The following is a 24,858-nucleotide window of genomic DNA, read 5'->3' as shown; positions in this document are numbered from 1 at the left end:
TACTGTGCTTCTTCTCCACAACAGTTATGTTTGATAAGAAAAGTTCCATTGGTTTCAAGCACTGCAAGTATTGCATCCATAAGTTACCATCTCCCACTTGACTGTAGATCCTCTGTGTGGGATCTGTAAAAACTTCTCTACCAGGACTCTCAACGAGAGGAAGAATAAGTTAATTTTGAAATGTCTCCTCAATTCTCCTTTCTCTGAGGCTATTTCTGGGTCGGAGGGCTCACCCCCTCCTGCTAAACTCCGCAAGAGGTGTTCTTCCTCTTCTTCATCAAAGTCACTCCCTTCTTCTCCCTCTGGCGATCGTAGAGAGTCGACTCACAAGAAGGTGAAATTGATTACTACTCCGGCGCTGCCACCTGTGACCCTATCGGCTCCAAGCACGGCACGGCCCCAAATGATCCTGACTACAGCCATGTCTCCTTTATCGATATTGGCACCGGGGTTTCCGGTGCAGACAACTACGGTTGAAGCAATTCTGTCGCAACCCCTGACGGCACCATCAATACAGGTTCAGTCCCCTTTTGCACCGTTGGTACAGTCACCTTCAGCTCCAAGTATGACTCTTCTGTACTCCACTGCACAGACTTTTTTGGCACTGACATGTACGTCGGTGTAGTCCTTCTCAGCACCGTCCTTATTGCTGGTGCAGTCACTTTCCACTACGGCACCGTACCCTTCAGGGGCAGACCTTTGCCTTTACGGTGCAGACAACTTCAACTACCACGGTGCTGACTTCTTCAGCGCAGACTTTTTCCACACAGTTTTCTTCAGTGCAGACTTCCTCAGCTCTGAGCTCTGCACCTATTGAACTAGCAAGGACCAAGTATTCCCCTTCATTGGATCCTTTTGCAAACAGTCAGTATAGTCCTTTCCTGGAAAGGCCAGAATCACCATCAGCCTTCTCCATGAGGTCAACCAAAAGTATTTCTGAGCAGGATGTGTTGCGGCTTGTTGACCAGTTGTTTGTGGCCAGAGGTCTCTGTCAACCATCAAAGTCCACGTTCCCTCATTCAGGTGAGCGTATTTTGCCTCAAACCCCTGACTCCAATAGTGGATCTCACTTTGGAACTAGAGTCATCCTTGTGCCATTGAGGAGGGCATTCCTGGCTCCACGCCGATTTTTTTCTATGGCACCTTCCAGGCCATGGAGAGGGTGCTTGCCTTCTCTGGCAAAGCTCATTTGTCGGAGTCCTCTCCCCCCTCTGTGCCGCAACTGCCACAAGCTTCAACCCCTGGACACCGGGCACAAGAGCTTCAGGTCTCTCCTCCTCCGGAGACCCCCTCTTTGCAGTCTTCCCCAGAACCTCCCACTGAGGAAGACCCCCAAAAAGCATAGTGCAAGAGGAAGCAATTGGACTCCACTGAGGAGTCTGAAGATATGGATTTTGATGACGGGGAAGGGTCCCCACGGTCACCCTCTGATGAGGTGTCCTTTTGTGACATCCTGAAGATCCTTAGTGGGGTGACTAGAAGCCCTCTAATTCTTCCTCTAAGGAATCCATATTCCTGCAAACTTTTCATGCCCGACCCCCCCTACCTCCTGGGTCACCCCACCTGCCGATGAGCACATCCAGCTCATCGTGCAGCACGCATGGAAAGCTCCTGATACCATGGATACCCAAGAGGCCAGACAAGATATTATCGCCCCCCGCGGAGCACCCCCACTGGTCACCTCGTCTCCCAGTAGACACTATGGTGGTGGCACTACTAAGAAGGATTTGGCAGAAGAGAGCCAAACTGCCATCCTCACCACAAGGAGTCCCGGGCAATTGATAGATTAGGGAAGCTTGTGTTTGCTTTATTGACCTTCGCCGTAAGATCTTTGAATTATTTGTCACATTTTACCAGGCTTCAGCGAGATCTTATCAACCAGCTCTCTGAAACCTTGGCAGAAGCTGTGTTTGACGAAGTCCGTGATAATGTGGCTTCTCAGATAGCCACCCTAGAGTCCATTTCCAACTTCGTCTTATTTCTCACGCAATGGAAGGGGCGGCTAGAGCAGCAGGAGCAGGTATAGTCGCCGGACGACATGCTTGTTTGTGCTTTTGTGATTTTGCGGACTCCTTTAAGGCTTCCTTCATGAATGCCCCCATAGAGGCTGCTTCTTTGTTTGGCCCTAAAGTCAAGGATATGCTAGCATGGTGTGAACAAGATAGCAAGACTTGTCTGCTGTTGGTGTCAGACACTCCACTCCTCAGTGATTCTGTTCCAAAAATCAGAGGAGCGGAAAGATCTGGCACAAGAAATCACAGGGTTCTTTCTGGGATACACATGCCAAGTTTTCCCCTAGAGGCAGAGGGGGAAACTCCAATGGAAGATGCCCCTTTCAGGGCAGAGGAGGTCCACGAAACCGGGTTAACAGAGATTCTTTCTCTGGCCAACCCTATCAGCACTCCTGAAGCGTTGCCCAACTGCTCACATCTGGAAGTGGTTGGTGGTCGTTTCTCCTTGTACCCTGCTGCCTGGGAAAAGATAACTGACTCTTGGGTACAATGGATCATATCCAGAGGCTGTCACATCCCCTTCCATCTTTGCCCAGTCTCATCAAGAGTGTTACCCAACTTTCCACCCAGTCAGAGGGAAATAACAGCACACGAAATCAAAAAGCTGCTACAAAAAAAGAGTCATCCAGACGGTCCCCCCAGACCAGATAGGATCCGGATTTTACTCAAGGTTCTTTTTAGTGCCAAAAAAGACAGGGGACTGGAGACCAATTCTGGATCTCAGTACACTAAACAAATTTGTAAAAACATAGAAATTCCAGATGGTCACGGTTCAGTGTATCTTTCTTCTTCTGGAAGACGACAACTGGATTTGCTCTGTAGATCTTCAGGATGCATATTACCACATAAAGATGGACAAACGTTCAAGAAGATACCTCCACTTCCATATAGGAGCCAGTCACTACCAGTTTCGTGCCCTGCCCTTCGGTCTCTCTACAGTCGCCAGAGTGTTCACAAAATGCATGGCAGTGGTTATCGCTCACTTGCAACTTGAAGGATTCCAAGCATTTCCATATCTAGACGACTGACTCCTTACTGCCCCCACCAAGCATCTACTGGAAGAAGTCTTGCAGTATACTCTCTTAACAGCTTGAAGCCTGGGAATCACTATAAACAGGGACAAATCCAACACAACCCCAACTCAATCTTTGGAATTCATAGGGGTACTGTTGGACACAAGAAATTGCACAGCATCCCTTCCAGAACACAGACTTCAGAGAATAAGTCAAGTTCAACCATTGCTCTGTCACCACAAATCCCCAGCTCGATCTGTACTTCAGCTATTGGGGTCAATGGCAGCTTCAGTCACCATTGTTTCCCTAGCCAGATTCCACATGAGACTTCTTCAGTGGCTACTTTTCACCGTCTACAACATCCTTTGTCTTTTCAAATAAGTGTAACTCAGCAAACAAGATTTACTCTAGTGGATGTCTCGAAATCCCCAACAATGGTCTCACCCTTTCACCCCCCATCTACCAATAGCCACGGTGACCATGGACACCTCCCTGATGGGGCAGGGCTATGTCAGGGAAAAGCGGTCCAAGGCATCTGGTCGGAGACAGAGGCCCTTTTGCATATCAGTGTCCTGGAACTGAGGGCAGTGCTTCTAGCGTTGTAACATTTTACTCCATCCTTCTGTCAGGGACTACTGTGATCCAGTCATGCAACATGTCAGTGGTCTGGTACATCAGCAAACAAGGGGGCACCAGATCTTACCCGTTATGCCAAGAGGCCTTGAGAATATGGCAGTGGGCGATAGCTCACAACCACTTTCTGACTGCGATGCACATTCCCGGGAGCTCCAACGTGATAGCGGACAAATTGAGCAGGTGCAGACTACAGCCCCACGAGTGGTCCCTCAATCCTCTGATAGTGGCAAAAATCTTCCTCCACTGGAGCCAGCCTTGCTGTGACCTATTTGCCTTCCCAACCAACTACAAGTCCAGCAACTACTTTGCCCTGATCCCCCCTCGGGGACAGTCACCAAGGGATGCTTTAGTTCATGCTTGGCCCTCGGGTCTTCTTTATGCCTATCCACCTCTTCCCCTCATCTCCCAATTTTTAAAGAAAGCACGAGAGTTGAAGAGCAAAGTGATCCTCATTGCTCCATATTGGCCTCGACAAGTCTGGTTCCCCTTCCTCTGACCTCACCCGCTAGATCAACCATGGATCCTCAATCCATCACCAATGTTGATCTCCCATCCGCAGAGTCTAATTCACCCCAATCTAACAACCCTGAAACTGACAGCTTGGTTTCTCTACTTCCTATGATTGCCAGGCATAAAAACCTTTCGACCCCTGTGCGCAATATTCTTATTGCATCTCATAAATCGTCCACCAGACTAATCTCTCTTAACAAATGGAAGAGGTTCTCTCGTGGGCAGCAGATAAGCAAATAGTCCCTTTGTCAGCCCCAGTCTCTGTGATATTAGATTACTTGTCACATCTTTTCCACTCTGGGGTGTCTGCCTCTGCTATCGGTATACATTTAGCTGACATCTTGAATTTTCATATTGGTTTTCAGGATTCTTCACTTATGTCACACAGACTCTGTAAGACATTTTTGAAAGGGGTTATCCACCTAAAACCTCCCTTCAGAGAACTCGTACAACCTTGTGATTTGGCCTTGGTTCTGCAAGCTTTAACAGCTCCACCCTTTGAACCTGCGTCCTCTTGTGATGTAAAATACCTCTCTTGCAAAACTGTTTCTAATTGCAATCACATCGGCGAGACAATTGTCAGAACTTCAGGCCTTATGCATCAAACCTGCTTATCTTATCTTCCATAAGGATAGGGTATCACTGAGAACCAATTCTACCTTTTTACCAAAAGTGGTGTCAGAGCGATCTGTCAACCAGTCTACTGATCTCCCAGTGTTCTTTCCTAACCATTTTTTATTTTATTTATTTTATTTATTTTACATTTGTTGACCGGGCTAGTCTAACTGGATATATGTCCATTTTTCAGTAGGGCCGAGGAGAAAAAAACCGAGACAATAACAAGGACAGAAACAAAGAAACATTTATACAAAATAGTACAAGTAATAATTTTTAGTTTTTTAACAGCCAAAGTTCTAGTTCAGTTTCAGTAAGCAAAAATATACAGAAAGTCATAATGGGGAGATACAAAAAGAAGAGCAGTATTTAAACTTGCCATATAAAGAAAAGAAGGTAGAGTTTCAGTAAAAGAAATCAAGTTTGAGAGTTAGAGTTAGAAAGAGGAGAAAATAAGTATCAGTCAGGCTGAGAGCACATTTGGTTTTCATGAAGTTTCATGAAGTTTTTCAGCTGATTCTTGAAAAGGTTGGTGGAAGTAAGGGATGTGATCTCAGTTGGAAGTTTGTTCCAGGAATTGCCAACTGCATTTGAGAATAGGCAGTCTCCAGCTTTGTTAAAGGATTTGGTAGTGGCTACTTGTAGTTTTTTAGCTGATCTTAGGGTAGGAAGGTTTTTATAAGAATTTACTAGGTTACATAGTATGGGAGTGTTTGAAGGATGATGTAAAATCTTGTGAATAAAAATAAGTTGCTGGTAAACTAGTTGGTTTTGTACTTCCAGCCATCCGCGATGTCTAAGGTTAAGGCAGTGGTGTGAGGAAGAAGGGGGGTACCAGTGGTTTAGCTATGTTGTTGTAGGTGGTTGCTAGCTTATTTAGATTAGTTCTGGATAGGTTGGTATATATAGGTGAGGCGGAGATCAACATTGGTGATGGATTGAGGATCCATGGTTGATCTAGCGGGTGAGGTCAGAGGAAGGGGAACCAGACTTGTCGAGGCCAATATGGAGCAATGAGGATCACTTTGCTCTTCAACTCTCGTGCTTTCTTTAAATGTCCTTCCATGAGGGCCTCCCAGAAATACAGGTAGCTGGGAACACTGTCCCATCAGTAAGGAATGAACGAAGATTAACAACATCAGATAAAGAAGTTATGTCTTACCATAAAATTCCATCTGTGTTGTTGATCTTCGTTCATTCATTCTAACAAGGGAGAGTATTGCTTGCACTCCTTGGATGTTCATAGGCAAAAACAATTTTATCTGGACAGAACAAAATATACCCGTTAATCAGACCAACTGTTTGTCCTTTTCTGGACCTAGACAGGGTCATCCTGTATCAAAAGTTACATTGGCTTCATTGTTGAGAAATTGTATCACCTTTATCTACAACAAAAACAATCTCACCTTGCCTCATAGAGTTAAAGCACATTCTACAAGATCTATGGCAACTTCAGCAGCCTTCCATGCTAAGGCTTCCCTCAATGATATTTGCTCAGCTGCAACTTGGACTAAACCTCATACATTTATTTTTCATTACAGATTGGACTTGGCTTCCTGAGGTAGAGCTTCATTTGGTTCCATGGTGCTCAGGAATGTCCTTCCATGAGGGCCTCCCAGAAATACAGGTAGCTGGGAACACTGTCCCATCAGTAAGGAATGAACGAAGATTAACAACATCAGATAAAGAAGTTATGTCTTACCATAAAATTCCATCTGTGTTGTTGATCTTCGTTCATTCATTACTTTCCACCCTCCAAACCCCATCCGGAGGTTCATCGTGTACTCCTTTCTGGTAGGTTTGTTATGACCAGAAATAGCCTCTACTTTTATCTATCAACTTGCAAACTCGATCTGAGGTATCAGGGAGTAGAGTATTCTGGGTAGGATTTTGGCTGACGCGAGCTTGATATTGGCCTGCTCGGTTCCGAGGACGGAACTGATAACCCATCAGTAAGGAATGAACGAAGATAAACAACACAGATGAAACGTTATGGTAAGACATAACTTCTTTTTTATCACATAGGGGATTATCCATATTAAAAATAGTCTTTTTGCAATATGCCAAGTACTAAATTAGCACAGCAATAGTCAGTATGTAATGAAGTGGATATAAAGGAATATGAATGGATACTTAGGTTAGCTGCATATAAATATCCAGGATTGAATGCCGCCATTAGTCTGAAACCAGTTTTAGTGAAGAAACAAATGCAATATAAGTAAATATGTTAGCAGAAAAAATGTTATTGTCACATGATAGGGCTGTGGTCATGTGATTTTTATTAGGTATAAAAGTGAACTGTGATTCTGATGTTTTATTGCACTGAAGAAGGAGTAAGCCCGAAAGCTTTGCTGTTCGTTTTATATTAAATTGTGGTTTAATGTTCTTGGTCAAGTTTTTTACTTGGATTGTTAATTTTGTACTTTTGACCAAGTTCACTACTGCTTTCCTTTTTATTGGGATGATGTCTTCTAACCCCACCAGTGCAACAGTTTGAGATAGACAGACATGTAGGCAGACCAGACCTTGGTCTGCTCAGAAAGAATGTGAACAGTTGTAACTGAGACAGGTAAATAATAGCCCCAGTTGTTATCTACTGCCTGACTCTTTTTTCAAAGAATTACATTCGAGTGAAATACCACTTAGAGCTGTAATGTGTTTGGCTTATTTTCCATAAAAGTGTTTGAGAGTCACCTTTTAGGCAAATATCATTGGTTCCCTCTCTGTTTCTCCCAATGTCAGAACTAGTTTGAATTCTTTATGAATAGACATAGTGGTAATTAATGGCACTGTAGTGGTCTGAATGATTACATGCCCTTTTTTGGCTGTTGTTTAGTATCATTAGGGAAGAACAGGATAGCACATAGGTGACCACTAATTTTATAGTAATAGTATTGGAAGTTATATGATATCAGTCAAGTGGTCCCACAGAAAGATGGCTGAAAAAAAAAAAATCAGAGAAGCCAGAAGTTAGTACTGGAGTGGCACAAGCCCCATTAGGGGCGGAGCAGTGATGCAGTGGTTAAAGTTGTTGCCTCACAAGAGGTTTTCCAGTTCGATTCTCAGCTGGGTTGCCTTCTGTGTGGAGTCTACATGTCCTCCCTGCATTTGCATGTGTTTCCTCTGGGTACTTCGGTTTACTCCCACATTCCAAAGACATGCGTCTGGAGCCTTTCTCCCTGGGCCTCTGCTGAAAATAGGCTCTTTCCCAGTTAGCAAATGTTAAGTAAATAAAAATAAATGTGTATATCTGCTGCAAGAATCTCTCCCGGGGGTCCACAGTTATGGAAACTACCATAGATGACTGTTATTTACAGGTAAGTAGCTTTTTTTTTTTTTGTATATACTATGCGGTGCATAACTTGGTCAAAAGCATTAAGACAAAAGGCTTGACCATAAGATCAAACATTTTTGTTAAATATTCATATTCACTACAAGGGAACAAATTGCTACTTTTATGTTTTACTTGTTGAAAGCACAGAGAGATGCAGATGCTCTCTGTTTCCATCTGGATGTCTTCCATGTGCAGTGCATTTTAAGATTTTTTTTTTTCGTAATTCACACTTTAACAGGCAGATAGCTTTAATAAATCCCATATCAGGGATAAAAACATGTAAAAATAAGATTTTAACATTATATAAAAAATGAATTTCCATTACTGCTATGCCAAATGTGTTCTCCAGTTAACAGTCTATCATATCATACATGTTGTGATTCTGAATTTAGCTGATTTCTCTAAAACACACAAAATCAAGAAACTAATCTTATTTTCTTGTTTTTTTTTTTCCCCCTTCATTCAGCAACTATTTATGCACCACGAAGAAAAGGTCAGTTGTCTGCTGACATATGTATGGAGACAATTGGTGAAGAGATTTCAGAGCTGCGCCAGACAAGAAAAGGTGTCTTCCAGCGAGTAGTGGCAATCTTCATCCATTACTGTGATGTCAGTGGGGAGCCAGTTGAAGATGATTATATATGACTGAAATTTCTGAGTGGGTCCTCTACCCTGAGACTGCTAGTACATCATGCCACCTCTTGGGAGTGATGTAACTTACTGCTTCAATGACACCTCAGGCTGTGTGCCTCCTTGAAGTGTGATGCTGTATTTTCAAGTGACTTTTTACTTTAAACATGGAGACACCTTATTATACACCATGTACAAAGATACTTAAAATACATTTTACCTTCTGAGGTACTCTATTTCATATGTTTATACAAGTAAAAGGCTGAAAGAAAAACAAGAAAATAAAAATGTAGCATAAAAGTTTTCTGTATTTCACGACTCATTTGTTTGCTGAGCAAAGGTTTATTTCTCATAAAATAATTTACCATTTACTGTAAACATAATTTCAGAATCATTTAATTTCAATGTGCCTGTCAGAAAAAAAGTGCACCTACCTTTACCTTAGCATATTCGGACAACCAATTGTTCTTAAATGTGTCTTGTGCATGTAATTTTGTTTATAGAACAAGCTAGCTAGTTTAATGTTGTAGGAGTTGTTAGAGAAAGAAAACAGATGTTTGACTGTTGTACATTAAATTCTGATTATTTCTTATTTGCCCCTATTCCACTGAGTTACCACTTTTTTCGTGAACAGTAGCCTATTGACAAAAATGTCATGTCTATTTTGATGGGCCCTCTGCAGTAACGAACATTTGGCTATATCTGTCCTGGTGTCCACTAGTGCAACTCTTCATATTTTAAATTGTTATGCTTTGGGGTACTTGGAAGTGACTTCATGAGTTTCCATACTACTTCATCTGTGTAGAGGATCAGGTTCGTGCTGTACAGGTTTGTAAGAAGTGGGTCTTTGAGTACTCAAGACACCATGCTTCTGGATCTGAACTGTATCTCAGGGGATCGGTTCTCTTATATTGTGCCTTGAATATTTAGTCACTCGCCAGAGAGTGTTGATGAGGTCTGTATAGGCCCACTCAAGTTTAATGAAGGACCTTTGACATTCTCGGTCCCCATGCTGCACTTTGCTGATTTTTTCCAGTGTATGTGAAAACTGAGGAAGATTTTGGCAGTTTGACACAACAGCTACACTTTATTAGTCTTAGACCTGCACCTTCTTACTCAGAGGCATGCTGGTATGTGGCCCACTCCCTCTAGTTACACACTTGATTAGCATCATCTTAGATGCAAAGTAGTAATGCTGCCCACCTGACACCTCCCTCCCCAACCTACTGCTGCTGGATGACAGGAATCTGTCCCTCACTACAATAAGTAGAGGAAGCTTTCACCCTCAATCCTTTTCTGAGTATTTGGCTTTTGCCAAGTTTGAGGGGGGAACTGAAGTCCAAGTATTTCAAGAAAGACTGTGGCAATAATTAGTCTTCCTCTCTTGATATCTCTTATTTTGAGGATCCCTCAGGTTCATTAAATCCACCTTTTATTGGAATTTTCACATACTTCCTCCCTCTGAAGTGCCGTAATAATTGTACTTGGTGAAGAAGAATGATTGGTCTTTGGTTGTACCTTCCCCTAGAGTCTGTAGTAAAGGATAGCATGTTTGTTTTTTTAGATTCCCCAAATCTAGTTTTCTAGCTCATAAAAAGACCAGTCATTTATATAGGGCATACCATAAACGATATTCCCGTCCAGACATACTAAATCTCTTTCATTTTCTGTGAGCTGCATAGGTTTAAAAATAAAAACTAATGTGGCAACCTTCCCCCTCAAGGAGAAATTCAGTGATATGGACAGATTTGGTGGAAGTATTAATTCTGCTGCTGCCATTAACCTGTGTGGTCTTAATTACCAATCCTATGTATCTGATTTCTAAATCTTTTCTGGCAGAACAAGACATAGGGGGAACAAACCAATCCACTCTCCTAGACTCAGATGAGCAGAAAGCTGTTGAGGACAATCTTAATGTTGCTTTATTAGTTGAATTCCTTGTTACTATGTGTAACTTTGCTGGTGCAGCTGCACTGGCCAGGACTGCAGCCCCACCAGAACCTACTAGAAAAGAAAGCCTAGCCCAGGCTTTTCTTCTTACTTTAGTGGTCATATCTGGTTGTCCTGGATGCTATTTTTAAGAGAGAGTTTCTTTTTGGGAAATTGTTTCAGGAGGTTGTGGAAGATTTGGAAAAGGCCTAGACTGTGTTCCACTATTTGCAGTCATCTGCTTTTTTCTTCTGCCCTTTTCTACACCTTTACGAGTAGGAGAAAGCTATATACGCTTCTAAGGAAACTATGAAGTGGCACTCATTTTGCCTTCCTCATTCCTCCCTCTGATATTTAGAAGTCTATCCCAGCCAGCAGGGCCTGTCTACTTAGTTCAGTTATATGTGATGTGAGAGCAACTCTCCATGTTTTCTGTAGCCTGGAAAAGCTATCGCCTTGCATACATGCTTATTTGACATCATGAAAAGGGGACATTCTTGAGTAGCTCTGCCCCCCACCCCCAATTGCATCCTCCTCATCTGGTAAACCTGGTGGTGTTAGAGGAACTTCTTAGCACAGTTGCAGTCTTCCCTTATCTATGGGGCTATAAAGACTATTCAGGGAGACAGTGTTAGAGAGTCATAATTACTTTCATTATTTCCTGTTCTCTAAGAAACCATGTGTGGTTCTGCCTGTTTCTTTGTCTAAGTTGTGTAATTTTTCACATTAGTTGTATGAATTGCATATGGTCAAAGTTCAAGTCTTGGTGCAGTGATTCCACAGGGCTTTTAATAGCAGTGATAGAAATTATGGGTACTTATTAGGAGATCAGTGTTTGGGAGGATCACATGAAGTTTGTATTCCTTGTTTTGAGTAGGCAGCAATTTTAGTATATAAGTTGCTGCCTTTCAGCCTGCCCTATCTTCCCAAGAGGCTGTCAAGAAAGCACTTCCTTTAATCCTGCTTAATTTTGTAGTTCATTGCACATTTGAAGCAGTAAATGCATTACCCAGGACTGCAGTCATCAACATCTGCTGGACTTGGTTACATAAATTCTGCAGCACTGTAATCTTTTCTTGTTTTCTTACATGGGTGAATGGTTGTTAGTGGCCACAACCCAGGATTTTGCATTGTTGGCTTTGGCATGGACTTTTCTGTGGTTTCAATGACTTGATCATCATCCATTCAGAATATTCTGTTTGTAGCAAAGATTCAGAAAGCTCTTCAGTCTGATGGCCTTCCTTTAGAGGACTACACTGGGACTGATGGCAGTGTCAGTTTTTGTAGTTCCCATGCCCTGTCTTTATATGCAGTTTCAGCAGTGGTTGCCGTTGTCATTTCTCATTGTACCTCCTTTTTATTTCATATCCTTGCCACCACATCCTTGATTGAGAAGTCTCAATCTTTAAATCTATAGGCAGACTTTTTCTTTATTCACACCACTCCAGTTCAGTCCCCATTTTCAAGTGCATTGCCCTAATATAAAGCCATTGACATTCCCTACAGAGCCCTCTCTGTATTAGTATCCCAAAATTAAGGAATGTGTTCCTGTCCTTGCAGATGCTGAATTACTCCTGTAGCCGTAACTTTCCCTAATGAGATTAGACAATCAAGTGGTAGCACAATATGTGGAGAGGGAGGAGTGGCCGTAACTCTGTTAGCTACATCTGAGTTTAGACCTGTGCCATTAGCTAAGACAGTCTCTTGTTGGCAGTCCACATCTTTGGGAATTTAAATGTCCTTGCATATGTGCAGGGTCACAGGTCAAGCCACCAAATGTTTCATTTTTGAAGGATTAGTGTTTGTGGCATCTTCAGAAAAGTGTACGTTCCAGAAGTTGACCTATTCACTCTCCTAAAGAATATAGTTCCCATATTCAGCTCACAATACTGGGGGAAATAAATACAGTCACAGTAGAATAAGGATTGCAATTTGTGTATTTACCTTCATCCTTTATTTTATTTATTTGTTAACCAGGTAAACCCATTAGGCGTAAGTGTTTCTTTTAAGGTGACCTCCGAGCATTGTCTGTTTAACTTAGTTGCTTAGGGTTAGAGTTTGCAAGTGGTACTTGAGGGATTCAAACCCAGAACTACAAAAGGAAGCTTTTGTTAACAGATCATAGCCTTAATGTTCGGAGCTAAACTGCCATCCCCTGGCCAAATTCTCTGTTGAAAGGCCAAGGGTGTTTGTTGTCACATGATAATAGTCAAGAATATTTTTGCTCCAACCCATCTAACTTTGTCTCCAGAGATGATTCATATCTGAACAGTTGACGGTCCCAGCAGTCTGGCAGAGGATAACCACTTGCAGCTTAGTACCTTTGTTGATACAGTAGTTACCTTCAAAAAGTCTTAGAAGCGGCTAGGAACTCCTACACTCTGGTAATGTGCAAAGCCATATGAGAAAGGGCTCTCCATCTGGCCAAGAGATGTCTTGTTCCTCCTCCATCTGTAAATCTGTAAGTTTTGCTAGCACATCTGTTGCATTTCTGTTTGTTGTATAGGTAAACCTTCTAGGTACTTGCCATTTTTTTCAGGGGTAGGTTGGAAACACTTTGTTTTGACTTGCACAGAGTCAGACAGTATGGAAATTAAAACCAATTATCAAATTTAGACATACCCAATGAACATTTTTAGCAGTCAGTCTTAATATTCTTTATTTAAACTTCTGGATGCTGTCTTGAGGATAGTTTTGATCAAAGTTTCAGTTACATGTCATTCATTATGCCAGATTCCCATCTTGGTATGACATGATTTGATGGCTACCATAACTGTGACCAAGTGCAGGACTAGTAAAATGCTTCTTGAAGGGGGGGGGTCTATACTGTACCTCCATTGAAGACTTTGCCTTGAGATGTGAATGCCACAGTGGATTTTTGCTCTGGATGGATGAGATATGAAGCCTGGCTTCTAAAAGAGAGAGTCTTTTCAGTAGCTGTTATTTCTCCCTAGGGGGTTTACAAATTCTAGGTGCTTGCATATATAGAACCCTAAGTTTATTCTGTAAGAATCATTCCTGTACAGAAATAATTTCTTAAGTATTACATAATTGATCTCTTCACATCAAAAAAAGACAAAACAGTTTGCTTTCCGTATGAATAACGATTGTTTGGCAACTACAAGGCAAACCTCGTCCAGGTTTGTAAATTTTACCCTTTGTTACACTGGCTTGATAGCAAATGAAAACAGTAAGACTATTTCATTAAATGCTTTTAAAGGAAGACTTCACAGTTTAATTATAGTTAACCTTATCCCAGAAGTTTTTTTCCTCATAATATCACCTAGATAGTTCCCAGGAACTCCTCAGTGCCTTTCTGTGTCGTCATTTCCATTTTCCTTGCTATAGATCATGAAGTTCCAACCGTTTTTCTGTCTGTTCAAATTCAAAACATGACCGTCTCAACCAGTGTGACAAAAAATAAACACCACTTTCTGCATTTGTTAGTTTAATTTGCCACTCACAATTTTACATTCCCATTCTGTTTCTTGCTGAGGTTGGTGAATCACTCCCATTAACAACAAAATTGAAACTCTTTTTCCAAATTGTTAGTTGTTGGATAAGCCTTATGTGAAGAACATGGATGAACTAGTTGTACTGAAGCACATTATAAATACATCAGTAAGTATTCAGTTTTGGCCAGTGAAGTGCTGCTTTCAGCTGTGTAATTAAATATTATTTCGACTGTATCCCTGTAACTGAAGATGATTTAGGGAGCCTGAAAACAAGTATTGCAAGCTTTTTTCTTAAAATGAGAGCCAAAAATGAATGAGCAGAACTGCTGTACCTAACTGACAAGTCTTAACACCTTGAGAAGTGGATGTCAAAAGATTTGGGAGTTGTTTTAAAGATCACATGTTTGACTCATTTACTTTAACATACTTGTTTTAAAGAGTATTTAAATCTGTTACAATAAAGGCATAGATTAATTTAGCATGGATCACGGTCAGTCAGTGATTGATACAGTCTTTAGGGACTAAGAAACCACTGGTTCAAGGTACTGTTACCATATCTAAATGAAGGGGGAAATAACTCCCTTATTACTAGCATGAACCATGGAAAGGGACAAAACTACAGGCTGTGGAGATGACAAAAAAACGTGAAAAATAAATTTCCATCATTGTGACAGACCAAATTCTAGTCATTTTGGGTATAAGAAATAAAAATGTATTGTTACTATTAATAATAAAAAATATCAAATAGAATGATAATCATTTTGGGTATAAGAAATGAAAATGTATTGTTACTCTTAGTAATACAAAAAGTAATATCAAATAGTCCAATTTTGATGCATTAGTATAACAGGGAATACAAGAATATGTATTGATAAAACATATTTTGGAGTTTCATAATAGAATTTTCCTTTAATTTTCTACCTTCCTTCCATCTTTCTCTTCCCTGTTGTATGCCTCCTTTGATTTCTTGTCCACCTCTTTTGCACTTGTCAGTTCCATAAGTCTGCAGCCCCCTGTCTCTCTGTCTCTCTCTGAAGAAGTATTTTAGGAGAGCAAAGGAGATAAGTCCATTCCTAAAGAACATAAAGGCAAACTTTATGACGGGGCTTTCTATGATGGGAGGTGATACATTTTAGGAATATGTGCGTGGTATGTGTCTTTGCTAGTCAACTATACATATTTTTATCAAACGCTATTCTATGCAAATACATAGTTGCCTTATCTATCACCTAGTGAAGTTCATCATTTGGCACCACTCAACTTTAATTTGAGGAGCAAACAAAAAAATCTGTTCCCTATCTGGCCCTGCTAGCCAGGTCCATTCTTTCCCATCTGTGCCCCTCAACTACACAAGCTAAGAAGGAAAACAAAGTTCTGCTTCTACTTTTAAAACAGCAAACTTCTTGCTGCAATTTATGCCAGACGCACGCACAGCATTGAAGCACTTTTGTTCGGAAGACATGACCACAAAAGCCATATCAAAATTTATCTCTGTATCGGCTTTCAGAAATACTGGTATGGCACTACTGATTGAATTACATCTCCTGATCATACCCCCTAACTCCTTGCACCTAGGCGGCTGCCCACTTCGCCCCACCCTAACTACACCTCTGATTGTAAGACCTCTATTTTAACATTAGCATTTTCTTTGGAAGACTTGTCTTCAATGGCATTCTGCCTTAAAGCTTACCTTCTGACTTTCAGGCTCCTTCTGTTTCATACACTGCAGAGGACACTTAGAGGAAGGTACAGGATGTATACCAGTACATACAATCAGATGATCTTTTAGATAGTCTTCTACAGTGAGTACTTTACTCCCTCATTACTTTTCCCTTGACTGGGAAATTCATGTTGCTGAATTATCGCATCAGTACCTTGTGTAGGTTAACTTTAAATCTGTAATTTTGTAAAATCATCAGGTTAGCATGTTTTGTTGTACAGGCAATCCCTTTTGAAGCATAGTTAAGAACTGGGGATCTAAGAACTATGAGCACCTAGAGGGATGTGGGCAAGTGTTTCACCGTTTGCAGCAGGCCCTTCTTAAAATCCACTGATATGGTTAGTACTTGTATGGTTTACTTTCATGGGACTTCCCCAATACACACACACACACACACACACTTTGATTAACTCTGCTTTTTTATGCATGGCTGCTAAAATAAAACCACAAGCTCATAAACAATCCTAATTTTCATCAACAAGCATTTATATTTGTAGCTGTGGATTGTGTGTGTAAGGTGTTAATTACAGCAATCACCCATTTGTTTTCTCTGTATGTGTTTTATACCCCCATGCCTGTTAGCATTCAAACCAGTACCATGGCTTCATACTTGTTCATCACTGGGTTGAAAACTCCAGTGCCCATTCCCTCTGAGACAAGAGCCGCTGGAGTCAATTTACTCCCCAATTAGATGAGTCTGGTCATGGCCATCAGTGAGACAACAATGAGAAGATTTTAAGTGTAAATCCTTAACCTTGCCTTCTGGTGGTGATGTAGGCACCCACATCACCTTGAGGGCTAACAATGCTTCTTGTGCAGGACCCTGTGTGCTCATGTACACACCTGCACACATGCACTGGAACAGGTGCTGCATTCCCAGGTTAGATAGCCATCCCCCAGACAGCTGAGGCCTAGTTGTCAGGACTGACCTGCAGCTGTCCCTGGAGTGGCACAGCCAACAGCTGGGGAGTCACCATATCTCTTTCCTCAGATGGGTGCTCCTTGGGAAAGCTGCACCTCTCCTGCCTCATAGTTGAGCTCTTCCTGCATCTAAACTGCTAACCAAACCTGGGTCATCTAGGTCACAATCAGGGCTCTATCCCCTTGTGCCACAGAGCTGACCATTTTCACCCATGTCTTTTGTACTTTGCTCTTCCAAATGTAGGGAAGATGTTTAAGTTGATACAAATAAAGGTAACATGCAAATTAGTTTAACTGCATCACCATTCATTTAATTCTTGTCCATTTTTCAGTTGCATGCACATTTGGCTAGGAAGGTGAAAAACTGGTTTTCCATTTTACACCATTACTGTATTTGAGCTTAACTTTAGCAAGAGTCAAGTGCTTCCTTTGCACAGTAGTTCCAACACCCAGCTACCTGCTGTCCAAAATACATGAATTCTAATGCAAACTAAATTATATTCTCTGATATTGCCTTCTTTTTATTACTTTGAAAAGCTGACTTCTGCTATGTCTAACTCCTACCTTTTAGCTGTATGTGATGTTGCAGAACATCGCTGATTTATTTTACATTTTTGCATTGTACCTCATAGATACTTGATTTTTCTGGTAAATCAGTGAAGATTACTGTCTGAATAATGCCAGCCATTAGAATTACTTATTGTTCTGAACATTCATGGTGAAGCAAAACCTGTTGTTCTATTAACTTAAGTGAATTAGATCAATATTTAAAATATGTTCCTGATTTTGCCCCCCCAATTATTTTTTTGATTTGTATAGAATTCCAGTTGAGAGATATGATATAACTTGCATCAAACTTGTTGCAATTATTTCACATTGATCAAGCAATAAGTCAAGTAGTAACTGACAGCAAAGTGTGAGATAAGGTGCACAACTAGGTAAGATGTGAATTTGGAACTGCAGGTAACCCCTTCTTTGACAGGAGTGATCACAACAACTAGGAAGCAGATCACCTAAGCAGAGCACTGGCCACTCTAATGCTTTTGGTGGTCTGCATAGATACCCGGCTGAATTAGCAGTCTCAGCTGCCTATTGCAGGTGGGAATGAGACTACTAAATACATAAATAAGACATCTTGGCTTTTTTTTAACTCTTTGTAGGGAACTCTTGTGTGATGCAGTAACTAACCACCTTTTGCTCCTTGGATATAGATTCCTTTTGCTTAATATGCTCTGAATGGTATGTTTAGTTGCAGCAGTTAGATTTCAGGTCTGCCACCTAGGAGAAACAGGTTCATTCAAAGCACAGAACAGTAATTTAATCAAGTGACTAAGAGTTCACTTGATTTGCTTCAGTTACCTTGGCTGTAGTATTTTAAATTTATTTTTGTACCTTTGCTGTTTCTGCCTGATTCTTCAGCTTTCTGATAATGGCTTACCTTGGTATGATCATCTGCTGTTTGGGTATCTTGCTGACCCTAAATTTGATTATGCCTGGTGTGGACCCTTTTTGCAAGGATGTTGATGGCCCTGTTTGGGTGCCTTGCATTGTTCTGTTCAGTGTCTAGTAGTGGACAGTATTTCTGAAGGGCTACCATTATCACTATACAACAACACACTTTTTTTCTGTATAACCAGGACACCAAGAAATATTATAGCATGGCACAAACATATTATTGTTTTTATTGTTTTCTGTTTGCCAATCCACTTAGTTGTCTAAAGTTGTTGCTCTCTAACAAAGTTGATATAATACGATCTATTACCTCATTCATTTCTGAACAGTCAATTGATTCAAGGTAATTCAGCAGATTTTTGTGATGATTGTAAGGTGTTTGTAGTAATGAATGAGTTTTACTTAACTAGGCATATAATTTTTAAGTTCCAAACCCAAGACATTGGCATTATGAATGGTAGTTCTGTTGCAGTTCCGGAAAAAGTTGATTATTTCTAAGTGTAATTGAAGGAAACTGCATAATGCACATTTTTGTGTGGAACCTAATATTTGTGTTACTTTTGGCAATATCTTGTTTATATGAAGTTTTATTTGCAATATTTACAGTAGGCAAAAATTGTCCACTACAGTACTAACAAATTATTTAATTCTGCTTAATTACTGTTCCGGTTTTGAAAGCTATAGATGTTAATTTTGTAAGAACCATGTTAGCTAATTAATGTTGTGTAAAAATCAGCATAAAATCATAGGCTGTTGCTCACAATTTTAGTCAGATATGTCTTTTCATGTTCTGTACCTTACATTGACATGCCTGTTTTGAATTTTGTTGTAATGATCACCCCATTACTGTAGTACTGTATATTTTGTAAATAGTGTAAATATTAAATATTTTATTGTTTAACACATCTATGAATGTATTGCGTATTTTTTTTTGTAAACAAGAAACATCTTTATTAAATTATCACTTATGACATAGGCAGTCATTACATTTATATAAATAAAAACAAATCATATTGACATAATTTTAGTTGCAAATATTATACATCACTTATCTTTCTAGTCACTGTCAGTCAAACATCACATACTAATTCAAATCCTGCCTTCTTTTAAACCTTATTCCTCATCTGCATGTAATGTTTCTACAATTTCCATTTTTTTTTCTTTGTAATTTGCTCCTGCCTTTTCTAAAGAACCAATTTCCAGTTGTTTTATCTCTGTTACTATATTCACTACTTCTAGTATAGTTGGTTTAGGCTTTGAGTTCCATTTCCTGGTAATTGCTTTTTGGCAGCCCCCATAATTAGACTGAACAAGACCTTAATATATCTAGGCAATTCCGATGCTGTATCATAGCTCAAAAAATATATTTGCTTAGTTACACCAGTTTGTCTCGCAGTGTTTCTAACAGAGTAGTCTGCAGGGAATTTTTAAAGTCTGCCAGCTTATTAAAATCCCAGAAAATGTGTTCTCAATTACCTCTTTCTTCCCCATCAAACCTCCAACATTTGCTATCTACCTGAGGAAAAATTGTTTGGAGTCTACTTGGGGTATAACATACCTATGTAAACACTTTCAAGCAAATATCCTAAATCTTCTAAACTTTGTTGAATATTTGGGAGACATACATGTATCCTCCCATTGTTTCTTTGTGAATTGCTTATCCACTCTTTCCTCTGAATTCTTTCTGACCTCCTCTGATTGATTCATGTAGTCATCATGCAATATTTTATATGCTGTTGTAATTATTCCTTACATAACAGCAATTTCTGTTTTAGATTCTACTAAAAACTCTACCAGTACTGGTCTTTCACTTAGGATCCCCCTATTTCTTTCTGTTTGCCTATACTCTGATATCAGTCCTTGATAAGGGAAGGCAATCTCTAGCCTGCAGTCCAAATAAATTCTTGGCCTGTTCCCATTGTATTACCTTTCCCTGTCTAATCATTTGCTCACAATACCTTGGTTCTTTTGCCAGTTTGCTCCAGTAAATTCTTGCCTACTTTCTGTATCCCTAATTGCAGTCATCCCTAATGGCAGAATCTCCTTTCTCCATTCCCATGTTGGCTTAGTTTTTGGAATACTTTCTGCTACTTTATGAATGTAATATTCTATGTGGTTAGTGTTATTCTGTTTAAGGATCTGCATCCAAAATCCCAGTCTCACTTGTTTCTTGTTTCCCCTGTTTCGTCATCATCCCTTTCCATTTTGAATTATACGTTTCTGCTTCCACTACATATAGGAGCCTTAACTGTGTAGCTCTGAAATAACCCTTCAAATCGGGTATTCCCATACTGCTTTTTCTCTTGGAAGAATCATCTTATCCCAATTGACTTGCCGTCTTCCCCTTCCCGATAAAATCCTTCAGCTCTTTATTAACTGCTATCTATAACTTCACCTCTGGTTGATAAAACTATGCCTGACCTGTGTATAAAACTAAAGGGACTAAAAACATTTTAACTGCTTTTTTTGCTATCCATATCCATAAAACAATTTCTCAGTGTTTGTACTATCTTTTGTTTAGTCTTTTCCTACATATCCTTAGCTGCCACACCAGAACCCTTTTAAATCCATACTCTTTAAGTTCTTCATATTATCATGTCCCCATAAATATGGATATTGCTGAACAAGTCTGTGTGTTGGTACATAATTTACAGCTATTGCCTTTGTTTAACTTCATTAATTTTGTATCCCAAAATGATTTGAAACTGTCTCAAAATGTTCCGCGACACTGAAATGTCCTTTTCTGGCTTTATCAGGTATAAAATAATATCATCTGCAAATACAGCCAGCTTTTTTTGAGTACCATACCAATTATATCATTAAATCTCTGAGTGCCTTATTTTCTTTGCCAATGGTTCTAAATATAATGCCAATAACAAAGGGGAAAGAGGACACCCCTGCCTGATTCCTCTGCTCAAACAGAAATTATCAAAGAGGAACCCACAAAATTTAATAATCACATCTGATCTCATATATCCTCTTAATCAACCTTATAATTTTATCAGGGAATGCAAATGCTTTCATTGCCGTGCTCTTAAACCCCCAGCTTACTCTGTCAAATTCTTTCTCTGCATCAAGACCTACCAACAACAGTGGTATCATTCTGCTTCCGTCTGGATCATCAGTGTTCCATTTATGTTGTCAAATGTTTGCTTCACCTCCACAAAACCACATTGACCCATATCTTTCAATTTTGACATCACTTTTGCCATTATTTTAGCCATTATATACATAAACACTTTATAATCATGGTTTAGGATTGAAATAGGCCTGTATAAACCTGGATCTGATGGGTCTTTACCCTCTTTAAGTATTACAGCCACCAAAGCTTTCTTCCAGGATGTTGGTGCTCCTTCTTCTCTTAAAACAATGTTAAACAAAACCTTACCAGATCTTTATCATTTTCCCTCCTAACTTCCAAACTTCCACAGGAATACCATCTATTCCTGGGGACTTTCCTGTGGATTGGTTATACATCACCATTTTTATCTCATCTCCGCCTGTCCTAACTGTTGCTAATTGAGCCTCATCTACCTGTAACCTAGGCATATTTAATTCTTCCATTAACATTTCCATTTGTATTTTCTCTTGATTTCCATATTTCTCTGCTTTATACAGACTCATAAAATTTTCTAAATATGTTTAGTACTGCTACAGGATCTCTTATCTTGTTATAGGCTGCCTAAGCCTGGCAACAACCCTTTCTCCATTCTGTTGTCTGAGTCATGCTAGAAGTTTTTGCACTGTGGAGTTATCAAAAAACAGTTGCTTAACAACCATCTTTTTAACCGCATGCATATTATTGAGGTAATCCCTTATTTTATGTTTAGCATTCTGCAATTGCTCTTCCTCTTGTTTTGTGAGATCCTCCCTATTCTGAAATACTTTATTTGTCAGTCCGTCTAAATAAGTCTTGTTACTTCTTAACCATATCTCTCTCTCTCTCTTTCATTTCCAACCTGTTTTTAAACTCCACTTTAATTTTATCCCACTCCCTAGCTATATTTTCAGAAGAAATCTTCTCTAGTAACTACTGAATAATTTCCTCCACCCATTCCTTAAATTCCTCTCTTTTCAACAGATAGGTGGGAAAGTGGTAATGGCTTATTTTTATTTCATTACTCTGCATTTTTATGTTAGTTATTATTGGTGAATGATGTGAAATAGTTATTGAATGCATATCAAAACTTTCAGTTAAATGCACTTGTTCCTGTGAAATGTATGATCTGAAGTAGTTTACTTCATTTGATCTTCAACCTGTGGGTACCGGATACAGATCTGAGCCGGCAAGTGCACCAACATCTGCTCTGAACTCCAAGCTCCTCCCCTTACCCATAATACACCTCCATTACCTCATTTGCTGCAGCTTGCCAGAAGCATAGTGATCCTGAGCTCCAAGTTTGTGAGTTGGGTTATTTGATAAGTAAGCAGTTTTTTCATAGTTGATTGAGTGTTAGCTGTTAGTGTAGGTTCCTTCTCCTCCTGCCCTTGCTGGTGCGTCGTGTTTGAGTTTTTCTCTGTAGTTTTTCAGTGTTAGAGTGTGTTGCTTTCCCTCCCCCCTCAGCGTTCTGTGTGCCTTTGAGTGTGTGGTGAGTGGGTGTGAGTAGGAAATAGTTTGCTTTTTTTCTCTTTTTCCTTCTCATGTTGTGTGCGCTGTTTTTTTCTGTAAGAGACATGGTTGACCCCAAGCCGGTCTTTAAGAGATGCACTGTGTGTGGCCACAAATTGTCACCAGCTGATGGCCACACTCTTTGTGTTATGTGCTTGGGTGTAACACATTTAAGTACAGACTATACCATTTGCGTGGGTTGTAATCCACGTGCTATTAAGTATTAAGGATAGACAGGCGAAGTTGGCCTTGAAAGGCCTTCTACCTACTACTGAGGCAGCAGCCTCTTCCACTGCTTTGGTCACAGCAGCTGCTGTGGCCGCCTCTCCTTCCTGTCTTGTTCCTGCTTGTCCTCCCTCCCAGGCTGGGACTCAGCCTCCCATTTCTAAGCCTGTGGAAGTGGAGTGCAGAAGAGGCAGAGAGAGCTCAGGCCAGAAAACTGTAAGTGGTCCCCATACCTTTCTGCTTCTACTCCTGCCAAGAGTCAGTCTAGGATCCATGACTCCTCTTGGCTCCGATCTCCGAGATTTTCCCCAGAGCCGGAGGAGCCTCAACCACCATCTAGGGCCTTGGTTCCTCAACCCGCCAGGTTGGAGTCCATGGGCTTGTCAAGGTCCACCTGAAGCTTATTTGAAGTCGACATGGATAAAATGATGAGGAAGTTCATTCGTACTCAGATCCAGATGGGAGTCTTGCAGCCCCCTCTCCCTCTGGAGGGAGGAGCTCACTTCCTTTCTTTATGCTAATTTCTCTTTCTCCGATCCATCCACCGGGTTGGGAGTACTTGGATCCGAGGATGAGCTTAGTCAAAGGGTCGATGCTGGCAGCTGCCTGAAGCATATTGGATCCATGTGGCTCTCGGAGCCAGAGCCTGGGTGTCGGATTCGAGGGAGCGGAATTTTTTACATAGACTCTGATGTTGTCGGGTCAAGTTCCCCCCCTTGGAGCTCCGTCCACTTCGGGCGTGGCTCCGATTCATGCGTTGGATCCGGGGAGAGTGGTTTCCTTAATGGTGATCCAGGAGGCTCATTCTCCCTCAGCGTTTGACGTGGTAGAAAAGGTTCTCTCCACTCAGTCGAGAACCTTGACTATTTCCTCAGACTCCGCCCCAACTCCCTTGGCTTTGTCTACGAATCCCATCATTTTACCAGAGAGACAACCCATGCTGAAGCAGCCCCAGGCGGTTCCCCCTGAGGAACAAGTGGCTTGCGAGTCCCCCCCCCCCGAGAGCCCCACTGGAGACGTGCCTCGCAAGCATACATGTAAGAGGAAGCACTTGAACTCCCCCGAGTCCCTCACCGAGGACACGGATTTGGATGAAGAAGAAGGTTCCCCTAGATCACCTCTGGAGGATGTCTCCTTTGGAAACATCATGGAAATCTTACGCCAGCGAGGAGGTTGGTCCACCCCCAGACAAATCCGTGTTCCTGGAGGCTTTCGGCATGGCCCCATCTAGTTCCTGGGTGTCCCCTACCGCAGATCTCGTGGTGGACCTGGTCTCCTCATGGGTCTGGAAGGAGCCGGACACTGTGGAACCAATCCCAAAACATCCAGACAAAATTTTGAGTCCACCCTCAGATAGACCAGCGTGGAACAAAGGCTCCCCTGTAGATGCTATGGTGGTAGCAGCAGTCACTAAAAAGGAACTAGCCCAGGAGAGTTCCTCGGTTTATCCCCTTGACCGAGAGTCTTGGATGATGGACCGCTTAGGGAAGCAGGTTTATGCATCAGAGACTTTTTCCATCAGGGTCAGTTTATCCCCTTGACCGAGAGTCTTGGATGATGGACCGCTTAGGGAAGCAGGTTTATGCATCAGAGACTTTTTCCATCAGGGTCCTGAACTACCTGGTCCATGTTACTAGACTGCAGCGCGACCTGGTCAAGGAACTGGCTGAGTCTCCCTCTAAGTCCATGTCGCAGGAGGACAGAGAGACATTCTCCGTTTGGATGGCCACTTTTAAAGCAGTTTCCAACATGTCCATGCGACTCCTTTCACATGCTATGGAAGGAGTGGCTAGGGCA

At 41.1% G+C, this 24,858-nt stretch overlaps 1 protein-coding gene across 1 annotated transcript in view; it reads left to right on the top strand.

The window, feature by feature from the left end:
• The window catches only part of FBXO38 (F-box protein 38), a 3,050,069-nt gene extending 3,030,937 nt beyond the window's left edge, over window positions 1-19,132 (top strand). Inside the window, exon 22 of the mRNA XM_044069370.1 lies at window positions 8,587-19,132. Coding sequence (XP_043925305.1) covers window positions 8,587-8,765 — 179 coding nt within the window. The 3' untranslated portion in view covers window positions 8,766-19,132. The remainder of the gene's footprint in view (window positions 1-8,586) is intronic.
• Window positions 19,133-24,858: the final 5,726 nt, after the last annotated feature.

Source organism: Protopterus annectens, chromosome 4.part0, assembly GCF_019279795.1.
Source record: "Protopterus annectens isolate FY-2018-M chromosome 4.part0, PAN1.0, whole genome shotgun sequence".
Lineage (NCBI taxonomy): Eukaryota > Metazoa > Chordata > Ceratodontiformes > Protopteridae > Protopterus > Protopterus annectens.
Note: the sequence above shows the minus strand (reverse complement) of the source record. Positions and strands in the feature narration are given on the sequence as shown.